The sequence below is a fragment of the Podarcis liolepis genome (genome assembly GCF_965112155.1).
Source record: "Podarcis liolepis genome assembly, chromosome: 9".
In the NCBI taxonomy this organism is placed as follows: Eukaryota; Metazoa; Chordata; class Lepidosauria; order Squamata; family Lacertidae; genus Podarcis; species Podarcis liolepis.
Window position 1 is genome coordinate 28,961,624 of NC_139564.1, and position 26,866 is coordinate 28,988,489.

At 42.8% G+C, this 26,866-nt stretch overlaps 1 protein-coding gene and 2 long non-coding RNA genes across 3 annotated transcripts in view; 2 read left to right on the plus strand and 1 right to left on the minus strand.

The window, feature by feature from the left end:
- LOC310686566 lies at positions 1-13,428 on the plus strand. Its single transcript, XR_014515992.1, has 2 exons — positions 1-700; positions 13,181-13,428. It is a non-coding gene; the product is annotated as an uncharacterized lncRNA (long non-coding RNA).
- ANXA5 (annexin A5) overlaps positions 11,806-26,866 on the minus strand; it is a 27,892-nt gene continuing 12,831 nt past the window's right edge. Inside the window, exons 6-13 of the mRNA XM_083460350.1 lie at positions 22,550-22,640; positions 21,365-21,444; positions 19,137-19,193; positions 15,430-15,523; positions 14,817-14,912; positions 14,342-14,400; positions 13,758-13,880; positions 11,806-12,667 (exon numbers count right to left, since the gene is read on the minus strand). Of these exons, the coding sequence (XP_083316476.1) occupies positions 12,605-12,667; positions 13,758-13,880; positions 14,342-14,400; positions 14,817-14,912; positions 15,430-15,523; positions 19,137-19,193; positions 21,365-21,444; positions 22,550-22,640 (663 nt within the window). The 3' untranslated portion in view covers positions 11,806-12,604. The remainder of the gene's footprint in view (positions 12,668-13,757; positions 13,881-14,341; positions 14,401-14,816; positions 14,913-15,429; positions 15,524-19,136; positions 19,194-21,364; positions 21,445-22,549; positions 22,641-26,866) is intronic.
- On the plus strand, positions 15,530-18,740 carry LOC310686568. Its single transcript, XR_014515994.1, has 2 exons — positions 15,530-15,992; positions 16,218-18,740. It is a non-coding gene; the product is annotated as an uncharacterized lncRNA (long non-coding RNA).

Genomic DNA, 26,866 nt, shown 5'->3' on the forward strand with positions numbered 1-26,866 from the left:
AATGCATAAACTTTCTACACAGAAATTTTTTTCTAACATATGAAGTGAAGCCTATTCTATGTTTAGTCTATGTTTCAAATGTGATTATGTTTCTTGCTTAACTGGCCTGAGAGATACAGGGTGCTTAATCCTCTGGAATGGCGTCTCCTGTACAAAGATAAGAGTCACATTTGTCACTCCATGCCCTTTCTGCCTCTGTCCCCCCCCCTCCTGCCACTTGCATGTGGCCCCTGGAACACTGGACATGAAGGCGTGCAGCCATTAGGCTGAAAAATGACCGCCCCTAGGCTTATGGTGCTCCCTTCCCTGGTATCAGTACAGATAAGGAGTGGGCTCTACATCTTTTCAATAACAAACAGGGAAAGAGACGAAGAAAGCTGCCTTCACTATTGCAGGAGCTATGCAGGTTTTGCTGCACCTCCCCAGCTGCTGCCATTGACTGTGGACTGCCTGTGATGTCACAAATGACACATGGCAGACAAGTGGATCTATAAAGGTGGGCCACGGGGAAAGCCAAGGCAAAAGTCTTTATCCTTCCCAAAGAGGACAACAGCTGTGGCATTCATCATTGGGTGGTCTCTTTCCACACAGAGGAGAATTAGGAGACAGAAGGAGGTGGTCATCCTGCTGTTGTGGAATGATGAGAAGGCAGGTTTGCTTGCTGAGTAGAATTGCAGTTTGAACGTTGCTGATATCCATGGTAAGCAACTGTCTGGTGTCTGGCAATGGACCTGATGGAAGCTGGCAGATATTGGTGGGTAGAAGCAGGGGGAGTTCACATTTGGATGCTGGCAAATGCCGCAAGGCTGGAGCAGGCTGGTATTTGTGAATGTAAGCTGGTTGAAATTCCCTTTTGGAAGCCCATTGACGGAAGCTGTGTGGATATTTGTGGACTGAAGCTGGGGCTTGTTTGTGCCTGAATGGAGAGTGGCTGATGATTGAACATGCCTGTGTGATATGCCAGCTCTATGATCCCTGGTAAGCACCCCCTCATAAGCGATGGATCTTGACCAATGCCTTTCACCATCACATGAGTTGCAGTGTCACTGCTGACACACCACCAAACTTAATATGATTACAGGCAACTGACTAGACCAGGCATGGCCAAACTTGGCCCTCCAGCTCCCATCACCCCTAGCTAAGAGGACCAGTGGTCAGGGATGATGGGAATTGTAGTCCCAAAACAGCTGGAGGGTCAAGTTTGGCCATGCCTGGAGACTATGCTGGATATTAGATTACCATATGTGAGGTCCCTGCAAACTGGTGGAGGGCAAATGTTGCCGCTGTTTTCAAAAAGTGGGTGGGGGAAGACCCTAGTAACTACTGACTGGAAAGGTAATAGGACAGATAATTAAACAGTCTGTGAGCTCTTAGGAAAGGATGCTGTGATTACTAAGACCCAGCAGAAGAGGGCAGCCAAGAAGATCAAGGGTCTGGAAACCAAGTTTTATGAAGAGCGATTGGTTATGTTTAGCCTGGAAAAGAGGAGACTGAGAAGAGATGGGATAGCCATCTTCAAATATTTAAAAGAGCTGTCACATGGAAGATGGAGCAAGCTTGTTTTCTCCTGCTCTGGAATGTAGTACTTGGACCAATGACTTCAAGTTACAAGAAACTAGATTTCTAGAACATTCTAGAAATGGAGAATCAACAAGATCAATTAAAAGAGGAGTGGGAAAAGGAGACAACAAGGAAGATAAATAGCCAAAGCTGGGGTGGGGGCGGGGATATGGGAGAAACACACTCTGAGAATGTTGTCTATAAGGATAAAAGAAAATTACTACAAGTTAGTATGGAGTTCTGTGTGCTGCGCTGGCTCGCCAGATGCAGCTTGTCACGCTGGCCACGTGACCCGGAAGTGTCTGCGGACAGCGCTGGCTCCCGGCCTCTAGAGTGAGATGAGCGCACAACCCTAGAGTCTGTCAAGACTGGCCCGTACGGGCAGGGGTACCTTTACCTTTTAGTATGGAGATGGCACTTAACACCAGTAAGATTAAATCAAATAAACAAGGAATATTTGGAGTTATGTTGGAGGGGATGCCAGGAAACCGGTACTTATGTTCACATGTGGTTGGGGTGTAAATGCATACAAACTTTTTGGCAAAGGGTGTTTAAGGAAATCACAGGGTTAAAGTTGACTGAAAGTCCAGAGGTAGCATTGTTATCAATATATGATGGACTGGAAGGGCCACAGGCTATGAAGGACTTGCTCACAAATTTATTGACAGCTGCACAAGTTATTATAGCTAGGAAGTGGAAGGGGCAAGGTGACTATAAAATGGAAGAATGGTATAAAGAGGTGTGGGATATAACTATGAATGATAAATTAACATGTGTCATTAAGGTAAGAAGGGGAAAATGATCCTGAGGAGATATGGAAGGTGTTTGTAAAATTTGTACTGTTAAAAAGGAAAGGGGTCAAACCATCGCAAGAGGTGTTGAAATTTTGGGAGGCTGGATAATGGAATGGTCTCGGGGGTAGGGTGCACATTATTATTATTATCACTTTGTTTAAAATAATAAATAATAAGAAGAAAATACAATAAAAAATAAAAAGGAAAAGAACATTCTGACAGTATACAGTATAAATACTGACCGGACACGGGTTAGAGCTCAGTGTCGAGCCTACCAAGTGGCGGTAGCGACAGCGAAGAAGGCTTTCTTCGCCGCCTCTATTGCATCTGCAGAAAACAGCAGCAGGAGGCTTTTTCAGGTGGTCCGCAATTTAGCGGAACCACCTGCTACATCGGGGCCCAGTACGGGCCACATGATCTCCTGCAATGATTTTGCAAAGTTTTTTGCAGATAAAGTCGCTCAGATTCGGGAAGAGGTAGACGCCACCGTGGGAGCAGGGCCGGGGCGGGAGAGTGCTAGAGTCCTGTCTAGTCAAATTGCGTGGGATCAATTCCAATCTGTTACCTCTGAGGATGTGGACAGGCTGCTTGGACGAGTGAAACCAACCACCTGTCTCCTTGATCCTTGCCCATCCTGGCTTATAAAAGCTAGCCGGGAAGGGCTGGGCGATGGGCTTCGTGGGGTGGTGAATGCTTCCTTCCGTGAGGGAGCCTTCCCAGACCCGCTGAAAGAGGCGGTTATTAAACCGCTTCTTAAAAAACCATCTTTAGATGCGGCCACGATGGCCAACTATCGCCCAGTCTCAAATCTTCCATTCTTGGGCAAGGTGATTGAGCGAGTGGTTGCTGAACAACTCCAGGCACGCCTGGAAGAAGCGGACCATTTGGATCCCTTCCAATTGGGATTCAGGCCTCATCACGGGACTGAAACTGCCTTGGTCGCACTGGTTGATGATCTCCGGCGGGCTAGGGACAAAGGTGAGAGCTGTTTCCTAGTTCTGCTGGATCTCTCAGCGGCGTTTGATACCATCGACCATAACATCCTTCTGGACCGTCTTGAGGGGCTGGGAGCTGGGGGCACTGTCATACAGTGGTTCCGCTCATTCCTCCTCGGCCGTGTTCAGAAAATGGTGGTGGGGGATGAGTGTTCAGACCCCTGGGCTCTCACTTGTGGGGTGCCTCAGGGTTCTGTCCTCTCCCCCATGCTTTTCAACATCTACATGCAGCTGCTGGGAGAGATCATCAGGGGGTTTGGGCTGGGTGTTCATCAGTATGCAGATGATACCCAGCTCTACCTTTCTTTCAAATCAGAACCAGTGAAGGTGGTGACAGTCCTGTGTGAGTGTCTTGAAAGAACCAGTGAAGGTGGTGACAGTCCTGTGTGAGTGTCTGCAGGCGGTTGGAGGATGGATGGCGGCAAACAGATTGAGATTGAATCCTGACAAGACAGAAGTACTGTTTCTGGGGGACAGGAGGTGGGCAGGTGTGGGGGATTCCCTGGTCCTGAATGGGGTAACCGTGCCCCTGAAGGACCAGGTGTGCAGCCTGGGAGTCATTTTGGACTCACAGCTGTCCATGGAGGCACAGGTTAAATCTGTGTCCAGGGCAGCTGTGTACCAGCTCCATCTGGTACGTAGGCTGAGACCCTATCTGCCCGCGGACTGTCTCGCCAGAGTGGTGCATGCTCTGGTTATCTCCCGCTTAGACTACTGCAATGCGCTCTACGTGGGGCTACCTTTGAAGGTGACCCGGAAACTACAACTAATCCAGAATGCAGCAGCCAGACTGGTGACTGGGAACGGCCGCCGAGACCATATAACACCGGTCTTGAAAGACCTACATTGGCTCCCAGTACGTTTCCGAGCACAATTCAAAGTGTTGGTGCTGACCTTTAAAGCCCTAAACGGCCTCGGTCCAGTATACCTGAAGGAGCGTCTCCACCTCCATCGTTCTACCCGGACACTGAGGTCCAGCGCCAAGGGCCTTCTGGTGGTTCCCTCACTGCGAGAAGCCAAGTTACAGGGAACCAGGCAGAGGGCCTTCTCGGTAGTGGCGCCCTCCCTGTGGAACGCCCTCCCACCAGATGTCAAAGAGAACAACAACTACCAGACTTTTAGAAGACATCTGAAGGCAGCCCTGTTTAGGGAAGCTTTTAATGTTTGATGTATCATAGTATTTTAATATTCTTTTGGAAGCCGCCCAGAGTGGCTGGGGAAACCCAGCCAGATGGGCGGGGTATAAATAATAAATTATTATTATTATTATTATTATTATTATTATTATTATTATTATGCTGGAAATGTAAGGAAAAAGAAGGAACCTTTTACCACATGTGGTGGATGTGCCCCAAGGTAAAAGACTTCTGGGAAATGATTTATAATGAACTGAAAAAAGTGTTGAAAAACACATTTATTAAGAAACCAGAAGCCGTTTTACTTGGTATAGTGGGGGGTAAAATCCCCAAAAAGGATGTTACTTTTTCTGTATGCCACAACAGCTGTGAGAATCTTATTAGCGAAGAATTGGAAGAAACAAGATTTACCAACTATCAAAGAATGGCAGATGAAGATGATGGACTATATGGAACTTGCCAAAGTGACTGGGAGACTCTGAGACCAGAGAGAAGAGATGGTGGAAGAAGATTGGAAGAAATTTAAAGAATATTTGAAAAAATATGTTAATATTTAAATCTTAGAAGAGCTTTGGAAGTGGATATAGGCTGTAGGGTTAGAAGTAGAAGACAGTGTGTTTTAAAATAGTATTGTAAGGGAAAATATGAAGATTTTTATGGTAAAAGTAAGTGTGATTTTTTAAAATGGTTAAAAATTATGATATATGTAAACTGCTAAAAATGAGAGAAAATGAAAATCAGATAGGGGGGACTTGGGGAAGCTCACCTAACAATGCTTAGAAAAAATAAGGATAAGACAAGAATTTGTTTGTATTGTTTGCTTTTCTGTTTTTGTTGTTTATTTGTGTTATAAAATGAATTTTAAAAATTGAGGGGGGGAGAGCAGTTTGACAGTGGAATGGACTCTGGCAGATGGTGGACCCTCCTTTCTTGGAGGTTTCTAAGCAAAGGTTGGATGGCCATCTGTCAAGGATGTTTGAGTTGAGATTCCTTCATGGCTGGGGGTTCTATGATTCTATGTTATTCACCACTCAGAAGAGAGGAACACTGTCAGGCCTAAAAATATCTTGGTGGTAATTAACTATAGCAGGGTGCCAAATCGCTCAACCTTCCTGTGCCTCCTTGAAGCAGTGCAAGACTTTGTTCCCTTTCCTCCAGGGTTTGGAAAAAATATGCTCAAACACACAGTTGTGTGTGTTTTATATGACACCCACAATTCAAATAAATTTATAAATTACACAGACACACACACCAGCTTTCTAGGTCAGCTGTTCTAATCTTGTTGCAAAGCAAGGATTCTTGGATATGTGAAACTTTTCAGAATTTATCCAACCTTAACTTGACTTTCATTTATCCATTTGAAAGCATTCTGGCTTTGTCTTCATTTTCAGAGTCAGTGAAAATGAATTGTGTTATTTTGAAAACAAAGGGCTTCCGTGACAAACACCACCTCAGTATATAACAGTCTTGTAAACAAGACAGAAGTCAGCCCAGGGATTGAAACTGCTGAAGAATGTTGAAATTTGGTAGAGAATAGCTCTCATCAGCCAGGGATTTTGAACATTCAAATGAGAGCTGATTTTGAGAGGATAAAATTACAGTCTTTTTAAAATAGTCTACACTTAGGGTATAAGAGCACACCATTTACAACTCTGAGAGCCTTTTAGATTTCATGAATGGGTGAACTTGCAATTCAATTCTAAATGTTTGTACCGAAACATCTGCCAGCCAAAGCAGCAAAATGTTGCGGCATTGCAATGGTGTGTATATCAGGCAATATGCACAAAGTGTGGACAAACACCCAGTCTTATCCTTGGAGCTCACCTTGGAAAACAACAGCAGAGGCAGATGCAGTGGTACAAGCCAGGATCCGGCCCCCAACGGTGTGAGTCTGTGTTGCATCTGACATTGCAGATCCTGCATTGTTCTATGGGTTAACCAGATTACTTCCATGCAGCTCTACGACTCTATAATTCCACTATATTTACCAAGTTCATTGGAGTTTGCTCCCAGCTAAAAAGCATACGTCTATGCTTTTTACTTTGTTTATTTGTACTTGATTCAGGCATCAGTTTCCCTCATAAGATTAGAATCACATGAAGGATATGAGCAATACACATGCTAGCTAGTTCTGCCTCCTTTGTTGCATCACTGGGGCCATTTCTATTGTGTTGGATGGCCAACATTTGTAGAGGAATTGTGCCAGAAACCTAAGCAAGCACAGCAGACTCCATACTGAGAGCAATAGGGATGGAAACAACGACAGTGACATGACAGAGGACAGGGGTGGAGCTAGTGCAGTAATCCCCACATCCCTGCATGTAATTCTGAGAACACGTGTCTCCCTGACTCAGCAAGAGCTGCCTGTAGATTCCCTTTTGTAGACCAAATGCAGAAACTCATCCATATTGTGATGAGCCTCTGGAGGTGACTCAACCAATGCAATGTCCACTCTAATTTCATCAGGTGTGTAGGGATGCCCATTCCTGGCTCTTTTGAGGTTTAGACAGGAACATTCAGCACATTCAGAAAGCAGATATTGATCCTGACTCTGTACCCTCTTCCCAGTGCTTTTTTTCTTTAAGAATGTTTAGGAGTACTGTCATTCCTTCTGAGACTCAGGAAACACCGTAACAGGAAATAAGGATGCCATTGGTGGTGGCAACAGAACTGATGATTCACCGCGCTAGAGAAGAAACTTAATTTTTTTAAAAAAATAGTTTCTTCTCCCATTAGATTCACAAAATGTTGAGGGGGTATGCGTACCCCTGCGTACCCCCAGAAAAAAAGCACTGCCTATTCCTATTCCTTCATGATATTCCTTCATGGATGCACTGGAGAGCCGATTTGAGGAAGAAGTCTTCAGGAAGGAGTGGATTTGCAACTACTGAAGTTCATCTTTTGCAAAAAATATAAATCACAAGTTGAGAGCCAGAGTGAGCAGGCTTTGGAGCACCAGGTGCAGGAACAGAAGCAATTCTTATTGACACTGGGAACTAATTTATGAATCAGCTGTGCAAACACTAGGATTCATTAGCAGAGATTAGCACAATTAGCTAGCTTCCATTCCTTTCCTCTTCCCTTACTAAAGTAGTACCTTAATAAATACAAGCCACTTCCTTTTAGGTGATGTGCTCATTGTGTGCTGTGTGATCCTTCTGTACAGTTCAGGAAAGGCGATTCATGCCATTAGGAGATTTACTGCTTATGAGTTGAACAGACGGAAAAATTATTTCAAGCATGACATAACTGTAGCGCTGTTTTCACTACAGGTGCCTGTATATATCCATCTCTTAGTCAACATCACTAATGAAAGGTTTTCAGCAATAGCTAGATGCTTTAAAACAAAACACCACTATTTTTCAGCTATAATGGAATTGTGGTGCACAAATTGCTAGGCAAAGTTTTATTGATACATGCCAGCAGAATTTGGGAGCAAACAGTTGCACAGAGTACCTGAGTAGTGTTACAGTTCAAGTGCTGAAACTGGGAGTCCAAGATTGAAATCCCCACTCCGCCATGCAGTTCACTGAATTATCTTGGGCCAAACAGCTTCTTAGCCTAACCTAAAATAGGAGAACCACAAAACCTACTTTGAGCTCCTTGGGAAGGAAAAGTGGGATATAAATGTAATAATAAAATATAGCATATATTCAGAACAGAGTTTACTAATTATGCATATTACTATGGATCATATTGTTTATTCATGTTAGTGCACAGAATCCTGATGGTGGTTTTTTGTTTGGTTTTTTTAGTAACCCAGATAATGAGTTCTGCAAATAATAGTCATGTTAATCAGAACAGTAATAAAGCTGGCAGAAGCTAGATGGCACCAGAACCATAAGTAAACCACATCTAAAGTCAGCCTGTACTGTTTGGACCATTTGCAAAGTAAGGAAGATCTGTCTCCAAGACTAGTTTGTTAGGAAAGGCCTTTCTTCTTCTTCTTCTTCTTCTTCTTCTTCTTCTTCTTCTTCTTCTTCTTCTTCTTCTTCTTCTTCTTCTTCGCCGCTACTGCCAAACCAGAATCTTAAGATATTTTTGATGCAAGGCACAAATGAGGAAGAACTGCTTTTGGTCCTCCCTCTTTTTTCCCTTTTCCTTTTTGTCCGCACCAAGATTCTAGATTTGATTTGCTCATCTGGGTGCAAAGCAGTTTTTTCACAAAATATGCAACCAAGCAATCTTGAAAAGTAGATGCAAATGGATAAGAGGTTTGTCGGAACAATTTGTCAGAAGGAAAGAGGAAATAAAAAAGGAGGTAAGAATGTGAAAATTTAAGGTTATTTTTAGCTCTTTTTATGATATGTTTGTAAGGATGTAAAAAGGAGTTTCAAAATTATTATTGTTTCAATATGAGAGAATCCTATTTTGCGCTGCCTTTTTTTGGTTGATGTATTGTTTAGCAGGAGTTGCTGGGGGTTTTTTTAGCTGTTATTGATATTGCTTTTTTGTATCTTTATTTTTAGAACTTGCATGGAAATTGTTCAATTTGTTTCTGTACTTTTGATGTGTTTTATTTATTGTTTATCACTACTTTTGTTATATTTGTAACTGTGATTTTTTTCCAAGTCGTAAGCTGCCTTGAAGATGGTTTTAACAATGGAAAGGCAGCTTACAAATAAAATGACGTATGTATGTATGAGATGGGAATACTAGATAATGCTGTATTAGCATTTGCAATTTTCATTACCAAATATTAAGTAAAAACTGATTCCTGCCAATAGCCACAATGTCCAAAAAGCTTCCTTTGTGGTCTGCAAGTTACTCCCTCTGGTTCTGTTCCCTAACACTTACTTTCTTTCTGCCCACTACTATATTGTATACTAGCTACCACTGATTCAATGCCATTAGCTTCCTTCTTGAAGAGTCACTGTAAACCAGTGTGTAAGAAATGGTGAATAAAAAACTTCTATAATGAAAAAGGCTGAGTTGAAGCATGTTGATAGCACAAGAAACGGATCATTGGCCATTCTGATATATATAAACTGGGGAAGAATGTACTATTTTCTAAAATTGAAACTGATTTGTAAAAGACACCCCCAACTCTTTGTAAAACCGAAACCTATTCAAGACTATTTTTAAAAACTACAACAAATTCTTTTTAACTGTTATTGCAGTAATACAGTGGTACCTCGGGTTACAGACACTTCAGGTTACAGACTCTGCTAACCCAGAAATAGTACCTTGGGTTAAGAACTTTGCTTCAGGATGAGAACAGAAATTCCGCAGCGGCAGCGGGAGGCCCCATTAGCTAAAGTGGTACCTCAGGTTAAGAACAGTTTCAGGTTAAGAACGGACCTCCAGAACAAATTAAGTACTTAACCTGAGGTACCACTGTACCTATAAAAGCACATTTACTCCATGTCTGAAAGTCATTGTTTACATTGCACTGTATACAGTACACTGAAGTACTAGAATGATTTAAGAAAAGAGCAGGAAAACAGCCCTGAATAATAGCAACTCAGACAGCACACAGACCTGACTCTGCAGCAAATCCATACCAGCAGATCATGTGGAATGGGCTGGTGCCTGTCAGGGACTACTCATCTCCAGGAGGACACGGGTGGCACTGTGGTCTAAACCACTGAGGCTCTTGGGCTTGCCAATCGGAAGGTTGGTGGTTCAAATCCCTGCGACAGAGTGAGCTCCCGTTGCTCTGTCCCAGCTCCTGCCTACCTAGCAGTTCGAAAGCACGCCAATGCAAGTAGATAAATAGGTACCGCTGTGGCGGGAAGGTGAATGGCGTTTCCATGCGCTTTGGTTTCCATTACAGAGTCCCGTTGCGGCAGAAGCGGTTTAGTCATGCTGGCCACATGACCTGGAAAGCTGTCTGTGGACAAATGCCGGCTCCCTCGGCCTGAAAGTGAGATGAGCGCTGCAACCCCATTGTCACCTTTGACTGGAAGTAACCATCCAGGGGTCCTTTACCTTTACCTTTTTTCCATCCTTCTGATACCTTGTGTGCTCAGCATGACAAGGGCCATTGAACCCATTAACTTTACCTTTAAAAAAGAAGAAAGGCAATAGCTGCCAAATGAATAACCACAGTTTAAGATCTTTGTTGTTGTTTTATTGTAATTTTATGTTGTGAACTGCCCTGAGATCTATGGGTATACGGTGATATACAGATTTAATAAATAGTAATGTGTGAGGCCCTTTTCCAAATGGGTCGTCAGTCTCTGTCTGCCTGTCTTCTCTCTCTCTCTCTCTCTCTCTCTCTCTCTCTCACACACACACACACACACACACACTAATGAGAACGGGGGGGGGGGATCTGAGTGATGCAGTATAGCAGTGGAAGGCAGAAGGGACGGTAAGAGTTCAGTAATCCCTGGATTGTGACACCATCCACAGCACCTCTGGAAAAGGTTTTGGGTTTCCAGTTGCACTGAGTGCCAAGGTACAGAACCTCTCGTTCTGAGTGTGTTTTATGCTCTGCCTGTTCTGCAGTGACCTCCCTTTCTCCTTAGGCCCCACAAGATTCTGGCTGTGGGCCTGGGTCATGAGAGAGTCTTCCCATGAGTCATCTCAATGTGCAAGCTGTTCTTTAAAAACTTAAGATTTTTATGCTTTTTAGAAGCACTTTGGCCTCTCAGAAGCATGTTTCTGTCATGATGGAAACAGCCCAAATGCCAGCTGTTACAGCAGTTAGCCAAGTGTGGAATCAGTAACTGGGGTTAGAGCAGGGGAAATAACCTATGTATGCCGTTGTGCATAAACTGCAATTCCCCTGAAGGACCAAAAGAAAAGGATGTGGCATAGGGCAGAGAATTAAGTATCCTGAAAAATCTCTGCTTTCATTTTTTTTTTTTTTTATTAAAGGAACCATGAGAGGTGTGAAGATAAGCTAAAAAGTCGGAAGGTACCTGTCTGGTGAAATTAAAGGCATCAGAAGGGTTGGTGATGAAGATTTCTAGTGGTTTTTTTTTAAAAAAAGTTTGATTATTATTATTTTGGTTAACTTTGTGTTAAATATGTATTCTGCAGTTGACCTCCTTTGCAGTGTTTTATTTTAAAATCTTCTAAGGTATTTTAGTTTTCTGTTAATTATGTTGCTTTGACTGTATATTTGACTTACTTCACATTGTTCTATTGGTTGTTCTATTGATGTTTTAATATGCTGTAAACCGCTTTGAGATTTTTCTTAAAAATATAAAGCAGTATAGAAATGAAACAAATAATAATAATAATTTCAGCGATCCACATAGCTCTTCTCTCCTACACATAGAATAAGAGAACTGGAACAAATTCTACAAAACTGAGGAGATATTCTGGGGAAGAATTGCTTAATAAAACCACAAGTATTCAGAAAGCTCATAGTTTGTGGGTACATTTTATTGGTCCTCCATATATCATTTAGTAGGCTTTTTGTTCCTTTTAATAGCACCAAATCATTACAATACATGAAGATCATGCATAGCTCACAATTTCAAAGCCATTACTGGAAGCTTTCTGCAAATTAGTACAAATGCAAAAATATAGTTCAGGTTAAAAAGTAATTTGGTTTTAGTTCTTGGAATGTCTTTTACTTCCTTTTTTTTTTTTTTGCAAAATAATAACAAAAGGCACCAGATTCCTGGCTTCCAACATGGTTTTCAAAACAAGGGGGACACATTTATACAAGAGGCACTTTGCATTAAATTATTTTACACAAAAGAGGCTGAATCCAGACTATGTTAGTTGCATTTAGTCCCCATTGAGTTAAATGGGACTTAAGTCACGAAGTCACAAAGTGCCTCTTGTCACATTGATCTCAATGTGCAACTAGCATAGCCTGATCCCAGCCCCATGACTTCCAACTGGCCGGCTTAATCTTTTCAAGAGCAGCCTGTACGTTAACATTGTATAAAACTAACATAAAATACTATCAATGAAAAACAGGCAGTTCCCTAGAAAGGAGTGGCAATACTATGAATGGGATCCGATATGGATTTCAACAGTAAGTGTTACTATATCATCATACTAATGATATGCACATTGCGTCTGATAGCAAGGATATCCATGAGAAACACAAAAAAAGGCTGCAGCTGTAGATGCCAATGGAAAGCTTAGCCATACAAAGCGGGAAGGAGGCACAAGGCAGGAGTTAAGATTCTGGCTTTCATATCGCCGTCAGTTAGTCATCTTCACCACCACAGAGCAGCAAAAGGCCTTTTCTGTAATCACCAGATGTATCTTTCTACAAATCAAAAGACAGGGATCAAATGGCAATGAGTCAGTAATGATTCAGGGGGAAATTCTTGACAAATGACAGCTTTTCTACCGCAGGAAATCCATTTTTATGACTATCCACTCAGGAATGGTAAGCAAAAGTTCTCCAGAAAGCTATTTATTTTGTGCAACATATATATATATAAAAAAATACAAAACGAGGGAACATCTATTTGCCTTCCAATGGCAGACCAAAAAATCATAACCCTAAACATTGCAAGGAGGATTTAAACAACTTTGATATCCTTTAGCAAATGCAGGCAAAGGGGAAGGCTCTATGTACATATCAATTAAACCAGAATACTTGTATTTAAGCCAATTAAGGGTGCAAATCATATGGCTGCGAGGAGGGAATGCCAGCAGGCATACAGATGTCCCTGTTCATGGGTGAAGAGGAAGATTTGACTCCATGTGACCCTTCCTTGCCGCTGCAGAAACCTCCACCACCCTTTGCCTTACTGATTTTTGCCTTGCATTACAGATGCTGACATACTGACATCAGTAGAAGCAAGGGAGGATGCAGCAGATACATTGCGGCAAAGCTATGAATCTGAAGGAGTCATAGGTTTCACGGTCCCCTGACACTCTCCCCACACCCAAAATGGAGGATGGGGACATAAATACACCAACATCAGGACTGGTGTATCTTCCCTTCCATTGGCAACAATAGGAGGGGGGGGAATCCTTTAAATGGGAGGGAGAAAGCCTGGAAATAAAAGGGAAACGCTACTCTGTCTTCACTTCCATCCAGCCACCAGAAATCCAGCAAGCCATTGGACAAACTAGTTTGCCTGCCTTTAGTTTCCCCTCCTGACACGGGACTGGGAGGTTGCCCAGGAATGGGAGCCCACATAAGCTAGCTGCCTACATGCCTCATGATGGCAGATTTCACATGTATTGGAAAGTGGCCTTTTTTTTCTATTTGCAAAATTGTAACAGTTGGACAGCTAAAATACAAACCCACAGCATTCCATTTTAAAAAGAAAAGAGCCACATCAGTCAGTATTTCCCATTCAAAAAGAGAATGAAATATACTAGTTTTACAAAGCAAGTCCTACCTGAACTGCATGGTACAAAGATTTTGCAAAATTTCTTCTGAATGCCTGTCTGATGTCCAGCAGATCAATTTCACTCCTTGAAACTACAATCCTGATCAGGGTATCATCATCAGTGCCAGCCCCCTGGTAAAATAAACAACCCATTAAGAACATAAATCTACTTTCAGGTACCATTCATTTCAGCTGGAGAGCATTATGCACATGCTTCATTTTTCCCACTGAAGTTAGTGAAACTAAAGGGCTTAACTTTGGCCAATAAGCGAATAGCTGCATCTGAGAACGTCACACAGAATTCATATACAATAGAGATACTTGAAGAATGTATATACTACATTGAGGATTAATAGTCCTCCTTCTTGCCGTTGAAGTTAGGAGATTTTATCACAATTGCATGAAATAGAATCCTCAATTACTGCACTATATTAATGTGGTGAGCTCTCTATAGAGCATCCAGTGCTCAGCATAAAAAAAAGTCAGGAAAAAGTCAACATTTTACCACCCTCATTTCGTTTCCAATTGGAAACTTTTCCATTAGAAAGAAAGAAAGAAAGAAAGAAAGAAAGAAAGGTAAAATAAGTACTCACTTTCATTGCATAAAACAGTGATTCAGCAAGATATGCAGGAACACTACGGACACTTTTCACTGAAAGGGGAAAAAGCAATCCAGTTCAGTTTGAAAACAGTGAAAAATAACTTTATCTGAATGGCATGGTGCTTCACACAGAAAAGGCACCTTCCAGTATTTCCATAACAGGGCATAACAGGGAGCTATGCTGCAATTCTGTGTACATCTAGCTGGGAGTAAAGCCCTCTGAACACAATGGGATTCCCTACTGAGTAGATGTGCAGATTTGCCCTGCTATCTCCTTGCGCTGTTGTGGAGTCTAGAATTCAGAGCCCCGTGTTAAATAAAAAATAAAAAGCAAGCAAGCATCACGTCTGACTCAGATTACCAAGACGCCATTTTGTTTCTTTGATCAGCACATTGTGCTGCTTTCCCCCCAACAGCTTGCTTGCAGTTCTCATAAATAGTGCATTGCAACTAGGACTGCTCATTACCAACTGCCAGCAGAAGCTTCTCTAGTGGACCAGAAGTTTCACGGTCGATTGTCTCTTCAATTTGGAAGCCAGAGATAGTCATATATTTGTCAAAGACTGAAAGACACAAAAGGAATACATAGCAATTATGTGTATTTTACATATTGCTTCCTTTCTGCTTTTCCAAACAAACACAACAAAGCCTACACCCATCCAAACACAATCAACATTTGGGAAGAGTTGAAGGAAGCCAGGATAGTAATGAATTCAAGTGTTCAGGAAAGTAACATGGACCATTCTACTTAAGATTGAAAGTAAGGAGTGTATTATCTATAACCCCACAATCAGCATGTCAAGGAGAAATGTTCTAAACCAGGTCAAGTTCACCTTGGATCAGAACCAGGGCACCCCACACAGAAAACCAAGACCTGGTTTTTGTTGAAGCTTCACCCCACCACCACTTGCACGTCCAGTATGATGATTAAGTAAAGGGACCCCTGACCATTAGGTCCAGTCGTGGACAACTCTGGGGTTGTGGCGCTCATCTCGCTTTATTGGCCGAGTATTACAGTCCTTTAAAAAGACTGTTTTACAGTCCTTTAAAAAGAGAGCCCAAAATGTTAGTTCTCCTCACCCTTCCTTAAGTGAGTCACACTGCGAGTCCCCAGGATGGTGATGAACTTTTCTTCATCGGTTCCCCATTTCAGCTCACCAGCTCTAAACAGCTCCTGTTAAAATCAGAAGAAGAAAATAGAGTTAAGGTTTTCTCTCCCAAAAGCAAATGTACTTTACCATATTGTGAAGAAAACCACCAGAGGGGAAAAGCTTTAGCCACAAAGCCCTTAAATGTCTAAGGGGCAGCTTAGGCTTGGGACCTAACTCCACTCTACTTAGCAACAGAAGTTTTGAACTATCCCTTATAGAACTACATTTGCCACATTCATTCTTCTGGAATGATACCTTATCACAGTAATAGATCAAGGTTTTTTTTTGGGGGGTCCCTTGGACAAAATACCTCAATGCCCCCTTTCACCCTTTCCTCACTCTTAGTTTCATTACTTATATATTTGTCACCTTGGGCCCCTTCAGGAGGAACGATGGGATCTAAATCGAAACAACAACAAGGTGCTTCATAATGAAATTGCCTCCTCTTTTAATAAATGCCTTTTGGCTGTTTTTAAGGTATACAATCAATCTGTGTTTAAGTACAGTGGTACCTCGGGTTACATACGCTTCAGGTTACAGACTCCACTAACCCAGAAACAGTACCTTGGGTTAAGAACTTTGCTTCAGGATGAGAACAGAAATTGTGCTCTGGTGGTGCAGAAGCAGGAGGCCCCATTAGCTAAAGTGGTGCTTCAGGTTAAGAACAGTTTCAGGTTAAGAACGGACCTCCGGAACGAATTAAGTACTTAAGCCAAGGTACCACTGTACAATCATTCCAAGGACTGCTATTTGCAAAAGGGGGTCAATTATGGTCAGTCACATATTATCCATTTCACACCCTTTCTTGAAATATGAATGATTCATACATTAAAATGTCAGTGGCTTCCCATGTGATCTAGCAAGAGACCATAAATGGTGCTTAATTTAAGGACCTTTCCGAGACAAGATGCACTGGCAGTTGCTGGAACTTCACTACTTGGGTTAGAAACGTATAAATATCATGAAGCAGGAAGGCTGCATGCAATCATCTAGCCCAACCGCTTCTATAAAGCAGACCTATCCGCTAACAAATCCCCAGAATCCAGAGTTTCTTGTGGCACAAGCAGTTAACTGTTTAAATAAGGTGTGTCACACTGGTAAAGGGAGTAACTGTTTTGCATACTGCAAAGTTGAAGTATTTGCACGTGCTTAATGCTTCACCATCACATTATTCAAGTGATACTGGATTTGTGTCATGGCAAAAGCAGACTTGTGTCAATCTTGCTACTCAAACAACCAACAGTCCCAAAAGGCAATGTCAATATATTATTTTGGAGAACCTCATTAAATGCTCCATTCACTATGGCTTTTCCACAATCCTTTTGCATGCTCTATAGAACAGGGGTCAGCAACCTTTTTCAGCTGTGGGCCGGTCCACCATCCCTCAGACCATGTTGTGGGCCAGACTATATTTTTTTTGGGGGGTGAATGAATTCCTATGCCCCACAAATAACCCAGAGATGCATTTTAAATAAAAGGACACATTCTATTCATGTAAAAACATGCTGATTTCCGGACCGTCCGCAGGCTGGATTGAGAAGGCGATTGGACCGCATCTGGCCCCCGGGCCTTAGGTTGCCGACCCCTGCTATAGAACATAGGAAGCAGCCATGTATAACTGGTCAGGCCACTGGTTCATCTGGCTCAGCACTGTCAACACTGACTGGCAGCAGCTCTCAACAGTTTCAGGCAAGCGTGTTTCTGGAGATGCAAGGAAATGAACTTTTGGCATGCAAAGCAGGTGCTTTACCAGCTATGGCCCCCCACTTGTCTACCAGGGTGTCTGTCCTAGCCATAGGCCTAGACCATGGAAGGTCACCCATTTTGTAGCGGGCAAAACATAGTGTAACACTAGGGTGGAGGTGTATGCTCACTCTCTCATTTAAGAGGAGTACTTCTTGCAAAGACACACTGCAGCAGCAGTAGCAGTAGTGTGGTTTCCCAGCTAGAAATACAGTAGTGGGATATCACTGGCCGAGTCCAAGCAGTACTTAATTTTTAAAAATCAACACCACACTGCATTTTTAAAAATACTCCCAAGGGAGGTTGAAATACTGCTGAATTTTAATTTTAATTTTTTAAGAAAGGTACCAGAATGAAGGATACTTTGGGAACCATGAAAACCTGCCCTGGGAGGAACCTTCTCTTGGCAAGAAAAAAAAATTAAAATGGAAAGCGATAACATTTGATGAACTTGTCCTGTGATGAAGCAGCTAAGATTACTATAATTAACTTCCCAGCCAGTCTGCTCTAAAATACAGTGTGACCTAAGCAATTACTTTGTTGCTACCACTCCTTTTTCCTGTTTGTAAACCAACTCAGACTTACACACACACACACACACACACACACACACACACACACGGAGAACCATGGAAAATGTTATTCATCTGCTTCCCAAAAAGAATCCCATCAAAGTAATTTTACATGAATGGTTTTAGCACTCACTCCACCCTCTTATGAGTCACCCCTAAGATCTGAATTAACACATATACTATGACACACAAGCGGGACTTGCAGCACGTTGCAAAATGGAACACCCTCGTTCAGGATACCCCATTCTCTTCCCTCTTGCTTTTCCATTTCGAATCATGGGATAGTCAGCCTTCTACAGCCATTGAACATGCTCAGTTCTTGTTGGGGTGTTGGTGGGTCCCATCTCCTTCCCACTTATCTTTTCTTAATGTTAAGAGTGGTGCAGTTGGGTTGGTAGACATGCTGGAGCAGATTTTGAGGTGTGTGCAGGGGGAGAAGAGGAGACAGAAGTCCAATTGCATCTGTGGACCCTACTGGTGCAGCGCTGGATACAACCCTATGACTTTGTTGCACGTCAGAATGAAGCACGGCCAATCTCTGACCCAGTATAGCTGTGCAGCAGTGTAGATTAGTGCCACACTCAGCATGTTCCTACTGAATGACCCAAGGCCAGATGGGATGCAGCAAAATGGTCCCTCTAACAGGCCAGTCAAGACTCAGCTAAACATTTTCTAGAGAGAACCACCAGCTTACATTTGAAGAGTTTGGGACCTCATCAAAAGAGGAAGGTGAACCTGCACCCCCTTCTTTCTTATTGTTTTGGAGGGGAGACGTATTAAAGTTCTTGAGCCTCTATCAGGCTGCTGGCAGTTTTCCCAGAATGGAAAGAAAATGATGGTCATGGCACCCCAAAAAGTGAGGTTCACTCTTTTTTGGTTGCAGCTATTTCTTTCCCTAAATGCACCTCGGAATGGATCATTCTGGGGGAAACGAAAATGGTGGCTGCAAGCTTAACAGAGGCTCAGTAAGTTGCATCAAAACACCCCAGGAATTCTCACTTGCAAAAATATTCAAAATGTTTGCCTTTTACAGGCTGAGAACAGGGCTCTGAAATGCAGGGGCCCTTCGGGACCAGCTCCAAACAGTGCTTCCTTTATTTGCCAAGTTTGTACAATGCAGTGACTGCAGAATGTAAGATGAAAACAAGGGAAATAAAAATAATTAGTTAGGCCTGTATTCTCAATGCACGCACAACTGAATGGGCTGCAGATCTACATTTCCATGCTGGAACTGCACCCTCAAAGTGAACTTCTACTTGCATGTATTTTTAGGGTGCTTTTTCAAAAACGCTTGGGGGAAAGGACAAGTAGAGAGTCTTACCTGAGCATCTTTCTCGACCAGCGCCTCATTCACTTGGCTATCGGGGTCTCTATTGGCCTAAATGAGATAAAGGGGGGGAATAGAATGGGTTCATGAATATAATGAGATGAATATACTTAGGTATAAAAATTCTGCACTGTCGAAAAAGGTTTAGATATGGCAAAGAGAAACACAAGAAGCTGCCGTATACCGAGTCAGACCAATGGTTCAATCAGTATTGTCTACACTGACTGGTAGCAGTTCTCCATAGTTTCAGACAGGAAGTTTCTCCAAGTTCTACCTGGAGATGGCAGGAATTGAACCTGAGATGCATGTAAGGCGGTGAAGGTCCTGTGTGAGTGTCTGGAGGCAGTTGGAGGATGGATGGCGGCTAACAGATTGAGGTTGAATCCTGACAAGACAGAAGTACTGTTTTGGGGGGACAGGAGGCGGGCAGGTGTGGAGGATTCCCTGGTCCTGAATGGGGTAACTGTGCCCCTGAAGGACCAGGTGCGCAGCCTGGGAGTCATTTTGGACTCACAGCTGTCCATGGAGGCACAGGTCAAATCTGTGTCCAGGGCAGCTGTTTACCAGCTCCATCTGGTACGTAGGCTGAGACCCTATCTGCCTGCGGACTGTCTCGCCAAAGTGGTGCATGCTCTGGTTATCTCCCGCATGGACTACTGCAATGCACTCTACGTGGGGCTACCTTTGAAGGTGACTCGGAAACTACAACTAATCCAGAATGCGGCAGCTAGACTGGTAACTGGGGGCGGCCGCCGAGACCATATAACACCGGTCTTGAAAGACCTACATTGGCTCCCAGTACGTTTCCGAGCACAATTCAAAGTGTTGGTGCTGACCTTTAAAGCCCTAAACGGCCTCGGTCCAGTATACCTGAAGGAGCGTCTCCACCATCGTTATGCCTGGACGCTGAGGTCCAGCGCCGAGGGCCTTCTGGCGGTTCCGTCATTGCGAGAAGCAAAGCTACAGGGAACCAGGCAGAGGGCCTTCTCGGTAGTGGCGCCCACCCTGTGGAACGCCCTTCCAGCAGATGTCAAAGCGATAAACAACTACCTGACATTCAGAAGACATCTTAAGGCAACCCTGTTCAGGGAAGTTTTTAACGTGTGATATTTTACTGTATTTTTGGTTTCTATGGAAGCCGCCCAGAGTGGCTGGGGAGGCCCAGCCAGATGGGCGGGGTATAAATAATAAATTATTATTATTATTATGTAAGACAGATGCTCTACGGTTGAGCTATGGTCCTTCCCAAAGAGTTTTTTGCAGCCACCTCAGCCTTCTTTGGTAGGCACTGTGCATGGGCTACACATGTCCTATGTGATTCACTGTCTCCAGTATGCAGATAGACAGAGCCAAGTTGTGCATGGCTGCCATGTTGCATTTGAGCTGTGGATACTAAACAAACAGGCCAAGACTCGAGGGAAAATCTGTTGGAAAGTACCCTTACTGTCAAGATGGGCACTTTTGGACAAGAGACACCCATCCTGCAATAGTAACCTTTTCTAGAGTACTACTAAAACTGGCGTAGGGGTTCCAAGGAGCAGGTACGAAGGAGGAAAGGAAGGGGGAAAGTCACTTAAAAAGAAAACAATAAGAGGAAATGGTGAAGATGGTCTAGGACAGGGGTCTGCAACCTTTAAGACAAAAAGAGCCACTTGGACCCGTTTCCGAAGAAAAAACAACAACTAGGAGCCGCAAAAGCATTGTGACATTTAAAACAAATATATCTCCAGAGCCACGATCTGACAGCGGGCGGGAAGGTGACGTTGGGACGGTGCATGACTAACGCACGCAGCGCACACATGCGACGTCACAGCCAGTACAGTGCCCGCCACAGTGTCGGAGCGCACAATGCGCCTCCTCCCCTCGCTAGTATCCGCCCCGGAGCTGCAGCAAAGATGTAAAAGAGCCACATGCGGCTCCGGAGCCGCGGGTTGCAGACCCCTGGTCTAGGAAATTGGGACAGGACCCCAGAACTTACAACATTTATGCTCTTTGATTCATGTTTTCCTTCCACCCTGTGTTCTATGGGACACAGGCTATTAGGGGAAAATGTCTGAACTATACCCTTAAAGAAGCAAGGACCCACGTATAAACAGGCTTGGGGGAGATGAATCCCACCCCCCACAAAACATATACTGGAGCCATAATGCAGAGACTCCACTTTAAATAAAGCAACCCTTGCCTTGAACTTCTTGCTTAAGCCATCTACTGTGGATGCTTACCTGAAGAAGAACTACCAGCATCCTCTGATAGAAACCAGAAGTGTCTGAAGTTACATGATCTTCTAAGTCAGCTTCATATTCTGCAAAAAAAAAAGAGGGGGGGGGAACACACCCATCACTGTACAAAATGTGAGCTACTTTATGTTGATGTCATACATATGTATATAAAACAACTAGAATTGCAAGTCTCCGAAGTACGTTTTTTATGAATGAAAACATATATTACATACATTACATTGCTCGCAAAAATGTGTGTATCTGCACCAAATTGCACCAGGGCCTTCTTTTTTAAAAGAGGTTGCACTGATGTGGAAATATGGTGAACTGAAGACTGGAAAAATGAGAAACTTAAACAGACATTGACACAGTCGCCCGACACATGGGTCACTTTCATGCATTCAGCTATTCATGCACAACTGCCCCTTCACAGACAACCACACTGGACAAGTGAATGTGGCAGGGGCAAGGCCATTGGTCTCCTTCCTCTTCATGCAAGAGATCTATGTGAAGGTAAGGTGTGGACTGGGCTTCTGATATTCTTCTACCCTCCCTCCATGCAAACAGTTTCCCACCCCTGAGATCAGACATGCTCATTGATACTACAAGTCACACAGCTACCCAAAGCTAACCATCAGCAGATTCCTCCTCTATAGTAGAGCTACCAGAGAGCCTATCTGAAAAGAGAAACTGCAGCACAAAAACAACAGTGTGAATTGGTTGCCTCACTCTATTATGCTTTGTGATATTTTCCTCCCCCTTAAAAAAGCAATCCCATCCAATTGACTGTATTGACTGTAACTTATAAACAATGCTGAAAAGAGCACCCTTAATAGAACTTTGAACCAGGAAATAAATACTTTATCTACAATCAATGGTTCAGAATAAGCCTTTTCAAATCACTAAGTGGTACCAAATTCCCTCTTTCACATGTTGTTAGAATCCTGTTCGTTGACTGAATTAAATTCTAAAGAAAATGTTGAAGGAAGAAATTCAGTTATGTAGTGCAAAGCACAAGAACGTGCACCCAAAACAAGGCATTTGAAGCTTTTACAAGCCTTATCTCTCCAAGTACTGAAGTTGCATTCTGTATATTTTCCACTTTCCTTATTCTATTATTTCATGCACAGACAAAAGCTCCTGCAAGTACAATAGCATTTCAAAACACAGAAAAAGCACTGCTTTTACCTTCCTGATAAACTTGTTTTATATTCCGGATTTCAGCTGGTGTTCTAGATGCAAGAATTTCAGTAAGGACTTTTTCATCGGTTCCTGCCCCCTGTAATTAATGGATTTGGTTGATGAAATAATGTAGGTTATTTTTGTTCAATATACACCTCTATCTTAATCTCATGGGGACGTTCATTTTCTACAGAATTTTTTTTTTAAAGCGAACCACACCTCAAACATTTAATTACTTAAAATGCATTTGAAAGAAATTCATAATGCTCAAGACTACAAAGTTCTGCTTCCTGAATGCCACGTCAATAAGGCTACATGAAGACCCAGAAATAGAATTTGCACTGACTCACACAGGAAACGTGGCAGAGTTAAGAGCTGAAAGAAGGATTCCTACAACACAGTCCTTTTAATAAAACTAAAAGAAAATCCCAATGGGCCTGCCAAGTGGATGGTTTTCTCCTCACCAAAGAACAGAACGACCACCATCTCTTATCAGTAGTACTGCCAGATGACAGATGTCCAGCTGTGGAATGGAGACAATGAGGTCACGGTATTTCTCTGCCTGTGTACAGGAAAGTGTGTGCTTGAATCTGCCTCCTATTTCCTCCAATACAACCGTTCTCCACCAGCAAAGTTTATAACAGAAGCAAAGAAGAGGCGCTAAGAGCCATTAGTGGTTACTTTTATAACAGCTCTTGTTGCCCAATAAATACAAAGAGCAAATAAGCATGCCTGCTAATGGGATCAAGATTGCTTTTTAAAAGTTTCATTATAAATGAATGTATTTATTAAGCATTCAAGACAGAAATGATCCACTTTGGGGGGTTAAACCAAGAGAGGAGAACACCCAGCTCACAGATCAGATGTGGCTTGCAGCCAGATTTCCTCCAGCCCTCAGGTCCCCTTCTGATCACCAGTTGTTACAAACTTTTATTATTATTATTATTTTAAAAATGGAAGTCTATGAAGAAAACAGAAGACAAAACTTCAGCTTAGTTCATAACTCCATTCTAATTCTTAACAAGAATGAAATATGTTCCTTATTTCCTGAGAAAATAGGTGGGTGGAGAGGAGGTTCCTGAGACCACGTTATTTCACTGCAATTCCTGTCTGCACTTGGGGGGGGCAGCAAGCTGGAGTCTGAATCAGGAGAAGGGGGCAGTGGTCAATGGGAATCTGTACCAGCCAGGAGGCAAGAGGCAGAGGCAGGAAAAGCTTCAGAGCTGGAGAGTGGAGCATAGGATGGGTAGGAAGAAGAGGCAGAAGAGGCAGGTCAGGCAAGTGAAAGGCCAGGTGCTTTCTCACCTGGTCATGCATCACTTGTGGGGATGATTGGGGAGGCAGGAGAGGATATATTATTTAATAATATCCTTCCAAACTTGCACTAGCAGGTTCCATATTCTAGAAGAGTTCCAAACATCCCCCTTTTTAGATTATGCAGTGATCAGCTTGTTGCTGACTCATCTGAGTCTTACTATTAAAGATTCCTTCCTAGTAAAATCCCTTGCCTTTCCCTCTTGAAAGAATAAACAAAAGAATCTGATTAACGTTATTATTAAAAGTAGTTTACTCACAGATTCATTCCAGTTCCCAGACATATCCCTGAAGGCAGCCTTAGGTTACAGTACAGTGGTACCTCTGGATGCGAACGGGATCCGTTCCAGAGCCCCGTTCGCATCCTGAGTAGAATGCAACCCCTGACGGCGCATGTACGTGACGTCATTTTGAGCGTCTGCGCATGTGCGAGCGGCAAAACCCAGAAGTAACGTGTTCCGTTACTTCCGGATAGCCATGGAGTATAACTTGAAAATGCTCAACCTGAAGCATATTTAACTAAAGGTATGACTGTACTTAACTAGAACTATTCCATAAAGAAGTTAGTCCCAAGTGACTGCGGCTAAGCAGTTCCTTCTCCAAACACATAGCAACATCCAAAATGGAGAACACACACACACTGATCATAACATGGAGGCTGTGTGCTCCTCCATGCTAGTACAACAGACCACACCCTCTTCAAGTCACATGTCCACTGTAGGAATGCTGTACTTGACTGCGGTTTTACATCCCACACCACTGTCCCCCAGAACTAGGAGAGAATACAAAAGGGAGGAATGGAGGAAGCTTCCATGCAGACACAGTCTCTGGCTACATGCATGAAACCCATCAGTGGAAGGTACATAAACCGGTGGAACAGAGGTGGTCCCCTGTTGCTGCAACTGCTCCATAGAACGCGGACCAGGGAATAGCTGCCTAGCTGTTAGATTGGTATTGCGTAGATATCCAGAGCTGTAGAAGTGACTGTGTGTGTTATCTTTGACAATAAATATTTAACTATCAGCCGTGTGCATTCCTTTGGCTAGGAAGTGACCTTGACAGTGCCCAGGACTCTAAATAGTTCTAGAGTTGCATTGCTAATGCAATTACTTAATTGCTACTTTGTATAGATGTATCTTTCTTCTAATATCTATGGTCACATTACAACTCTACAAGATAATACTTTGAAAGCCAATATTTTAAACTACCTTATCACTACAAGCCCAGATTTGCTCTGCAAACATCTGGCTGAATTTATGGATGATAAACCATTTTGATTCACTTCACTCCCCTCTTTTCAGAGCTTACTACTCAGCATGTATTTGCAACACTTGTGAACAAAGTAATTCTTTATTCTGAACACATAGGGATGCTTCAAAATCAAGGGCCAATTCATGCCATCTGTTCGATGAGTTGAGATGTCAGTTGCACTAATTTGTGCAGAAGTTGCCATGTAGCAAAGAGGTCATGTATTTGCTTTCCACCACTGTCAGTATAAAATCTGTATTTTATTTTTATTTACTTCCTATATTTTGGGAGTGCCAAACAACGTAAAGTTGTTTGAATTGGGGCAAGAAATAGACTGCAAGCCATTCCAGTGGCAAAGATGCTCCCCTATTTTTATTCTGTAGCATTCATAGGGCTCCTACTCAACTTTCAGTGGCAGACCAAAGTGTGAAAATCTGGGGCATTTGCAATGGAGAAACAGTGGGGGAAAGAAGGTGCTTAATGCTTTCCCTGCTTTTGTCCCCCGGAACCTTCTCCCACCAGATGCTTTTTAATAATTTAGAAAACCATTTCACTTTTGTCCAAATGTAGGACTGAAAGAGTGGCTTGCACCCACTATATAATACACTAAAATGAAATACAAAATGCACCAAAACAAACAAAAAAACTGAACAGCAACTGGGGCAGGGAGGGAAGAAATCAATGCTCAGTGAACATCATAATAAATAAACTCAATCAGCACTGTCTTCAGTTGCTATCTGAACACACAGGAAAAGGCCTTGCCAAGTCCTTGTGGGAAGTGAAACTCAAAGGGTGGGCCCAGTACTAAGGCCTGGCCATGGGTCCTTACCTCCACAGACAGTGGAGGTAAGTGTAACAAGGCCTCTTCTGCAACATGCAGACAGGTTCATGAATGAAATGTCCCTTTGGAAATCTAGGTAAACCACTGCTTTTCAGCCAGCCAGGCTCCAAACGTGTGCTTGTCACCATTTACAGGTGCCCTGCAGAGGTGTGGTCTTTCAGTGTGGGTTCTAGTACCCAAAATGTCATTCCAGCCTCTGAGGCAGAAGGGTAAAACATCAGAAAAGTTGTAAGGCGGGTGGACATGGAGAATTATCAATGGCTGCTTTCATCAGGCTTAAAAAAAACCACAAACCTCCGACAAACGTCTACACATTCTACATAATATAACCAAGCTGGCTTGAGTAACAAGTCTTTTAATCATTAACCATTCCATCCCTGTTCCCCCTTCTGTCAGCTTAATGATTATTATTTTTATCTCTTAAAATTAATATGAAATCATGGTCCTTTCATGTCCTTTCATTTACTCAGCCACCCCAGTATGTCAACTTTCCAGTTGCCTTCCCCCTCAAATTCCTAGCTGGGAAAGCAAAATCAATATTTGGCTAGAATACTCTGCTCAGAGTGGATAAGCAACTGGAAACAGTTTATATAGTTGAATAACAGTACTAGTAAGTAACTGTATCTTCGAGGGCTTGTCCCTGCTAAACATTATTGGATCTAACCAGACATTTGCACATAATATCTAAAGATTATTTTGTTTCCCAGCCTAAGCCCTGTGCTGAAATTGGAAAGGTACTTACAAAAGGTGCTGAGAGAAATTGCCAAATGTGAGCAGTTTTACAGAACGGTTGTCAGTCTTACATGGAAAGGGCAACAGAAATGACAAGGGGCCTGCCTTATGAGGAAAACCTACAACTAGGGTTTTTTTAGAGTAGAAAGTGGGACAGCAAAGGAGGAGACGGAATAAGAGGCGTACAG